This window comes from Nelumbo nucifera, chromosome 6 (assembly GCF_055504915.1).
Source record: "Nelumbo nucifera cultivar China Antique chromosome 6, China Antique-T2T, whole genome shotgun sequence".
Taxonomy (NCBI): domain Eukaryota; kingdom Viridiplantae; phylum Streptophyta; class Magnoliopsida; order Proteales; family Nelumbonaceae; genus Nelumbo; species Nelumbo nucifera.
The window spans coordinates 33,902,091-33,905,155 of NC_142654.1; the positions used below are offsets into that span (position 1 = coordinate 33,902,091).

Below are 3,065 nucleotides of genomic sequence, written 5' to 3' on the forward strand. Positions count from 1 at the left end.
TGCATCATGTCTCCTAGCTGACGGCGCAGTCCCTGCCAACCCAGCAGACTGCACCCACATCCCTCGACAAGTGGTGGCGTTTCTATCCCTTCCGGGTATGTGTCTCTCATCCGATTGGGCAGTACCCTGCAACAGTTACCTGCGCAGCCCTGGCAAATAACAGCTGCGACAGAGAGCCAGTGGCGATTACGCCTGTTTTGACAAGAACACCTGCATTTAAAGGCCCCAGGGTCGAAGGGGCGAAGGCATCTTGCATCTTATATCTTGAGTTAATCTCGAATTTTCATTGATCTAGCATTACCCGTACTCTTAGCTCTCTTTGCATTCCTTACCGCTTTCTCAGGTGTTCTAGCTTAAGCATCAGAGTATTCCCACCTGGCAAGTCCCCTGGGAATCTTTCACCGTCCTCTTCTCAGGTACCGTCCGTTGCCAACTAGGAGCCAGTCGACTGCCAACTAGGAGTGCCCGGATTGCGCAACATCTTTTTTTGCTAAGTATTGTGTGCTCTTTACTTTTTGCCAAAGCGATTTTATCACTCGAGCTGTTAGAGCTACATGTTCGGAGTAGGATCTTTCGGTAGTTGTTACCCCGAGTTGTTCCTTATCGAGTTCAACTAGTATGCCGAGGTGATCTACGCTTCATAGGGCTCATGCCCGAGCTGCCTATGCCTTTGGTATTAATACTTAGTCATTGCCGATGAAACGGTTAGCTCTTCCGCAGTGCCGAGGTCTTAGTTAGCTCGGCGTCTTAGCCCTTAGGTTGAGGGAGTGACTCGTGGTCTTCTTAGTAGTTCGCTCATGCCATAGAGGCGACTGGGTCTTATCGCACTGGTCTGTGTTAGCTCGGCATTTTGACCCTCAGGTTCTGAGAGTGACTCGTGGTCTACTCAGTGGTTATAGGTAATATTGCCTTAAGTTGACAATATTCCATGCCCGAGGTACTTATTTCCCTTCTAGGGTTTCGAGCTCGTATGTTCCTTCCCCGAGCACTCGCTTTACTCGGTAGGGTCCTTCCCAATTTGGCCCAAGCTTACCAACACCGGGCTCAGGCACCATAACTTCCTGCTACACGGGACCCTCCCTGTAGACCGCAATGCCGCCAGAAGGGTAAAGCGTCAGGCGGCCAAATACGTCATGATAGATGAACGGCTGTACTGAAGATCTTACACGCTCCCCTACTTGCGCTGCTTGCGACCTTCCGAAGGTGACACGTAGACATTATACTCAGGGGGTATTTTAAAAATTAATATTAAATTTAGAGATATTTTAATAATTTACCATGTTCAAAAAATAATATGTAGATCCATACCCATTCCATCTTTGATCTAGTACTAGATCCGTCATCGGGAAAACCCGCTCCGAATCGGGTCGGACCCGGTTTTATAACGTAAATTGCCATCCCTACGGGCTACGGCTACGTAAGCCATTGTTTATAGGGCGGACGGAGTTTTTGGGTGGTTGACTTGTTGGGTTAGATTTTGGTTTTACCGATTTCGTTCGCCACTTCGCGTCTCGCACTCTCACTCGCCGGGCAGCATCTCGACCCCTCAGCTCCCTGCGCCTCTTCTTCCAAGATGGAATTCTTGGACGAAGAAAGTAGGCCAAGGTTTCTTTTCCAATCTCGCGTTTCCTCGTCTTCAACCTCCGCTCCCGAAATCCAAAAATTCAATAAGCCTTTAATTTTCGTCTGCGCTTCGATTTCGTCTCTCCTCTCCGCTCACGCTTTCTTCTTCCTTCAGTCCGAAATCCTTAGATTTATTCTAATCTGGTTTGCGCTGTCTCTTCTCGTTGGCCCGTTTGCCCCGATTGCCATTACCGGCGGCGACGTTCGCGTCGGTAATGGCGAGCTTCTCGAACCGTCACCGGATCCCGATCAGACGCTCGAACTTGACGAGCCAAAGAAAAGATTACCTAGCAATCGTAGACAGAAAGCCAGGAGATCTGAGGATTCGGTCTTGAATTCGCCGTTGCCGGTGGTGGAAACTGTTAGCAATTCAGAAGAAGTGGAGAAGAAGAGTGGAAGTTCTGTCTGTAATGATAATGGATCCGTGATCGAGGAAGAAAAGGAGTGGACCGATGAGGATTACGATTTGCTGAAGAAACAGATGTCAAAGCACCCCGTTGGAGCGCCGAGACGGTGGGAGTTGATTGCTGAGGCTTTTCGAGGGCGGCATGGATTGGACAGTGTGATAAAGACAGCGAAATCGTTGTCCGAGAAGAAACCAGGTGGTGGGGATTCCTTCTCGCAGTTTCTGAAGCAGCGGAAACCTTTGGACAAGCGGATCCAAGCCGTTGATGGAGAAATTCCGAGTGGCTCAACGGATTGTGTCGAGGCTAAGAAAGAGGGCGGGGGTTCAAATTGGAGCTCTGGAGAAGATATTGCTCTCCTCCATGCTCTCAAGGTATTTCCAAAAGATGTTTCAATGAGATGGGAGAAGATCGCAGCTGCGGTTCCGGGTAAATCTAAGGCCTGTTGTATGAAGAGGGTTACCGAGTTAAAAAGAGAATTTCGTAACTCAAAGGTTTCTACAGAGTCGTAGACGAGAGTATTAACAACTGGGGGGTTTCAATTGCTTTCATTTCTTCAGAAACATTGACAAGGTAATTGTTGTATCAATACCTGCGATTAGGTTTTTCCCACAATCAAATGTTTTCTATCTTTTACATTTACAGGAAGGCTTATGTGTCTGAATTTTGGATTTCAACTTCATTGATACTGTTCTATTAATCAGAGAGTGGACATTAACAAGTGTAAACCATACCACCCGGTTCATATCATGTTATGACTTGTAAAGAGAGAACCACTGTGATTGCATTCATAAGTTGATTCAATAAAATTTTCCTGTGCGAATCATTGTTCACTTTTTGATGTGATTGTTTCGTCATAATCTATTAATGGGTTTGATTATGAGGATACATGATATGCCCTAAGGTCAATAATCCTCAATGAACTCTATGCCATTTCCAGTGTCTATTAACTCATAGTTTCCATTAGATATACGAATTCGGTGGCCACCTTGTTGATGGAATCCAACCAAAACCTGGACAAGAAGATAATGTCTTGTG

The 3,065-nt window shown here is 46.7% G+C and overlaps 1 protein-coding gene across 1 annotated transcript; it reads left to right on the top strand.

The window, feature by feature from the left end:
- The first annotated feature begins 1,414 nt into the window (after nt 1–1,414).
- Nucleotides 1,415–2,755, top strand: MAMYB (Duplicated homeodomain-like superfamily protein). The gene has a single exon (XM_010271628.3). It carries the CDS (start codon nt 1,574–1,576, stop codon nt 2,537–2,539), a length of 966 nt encoding a protein of 321 aa, XP_010269930.1. The 5' UTR covers nt 1,415–1,573; the 3' UTR covers nt 2,540–2,755.
- The last annotated feature ends 310 nt before the right edge of the window (nt 2,756–3,065 follow it).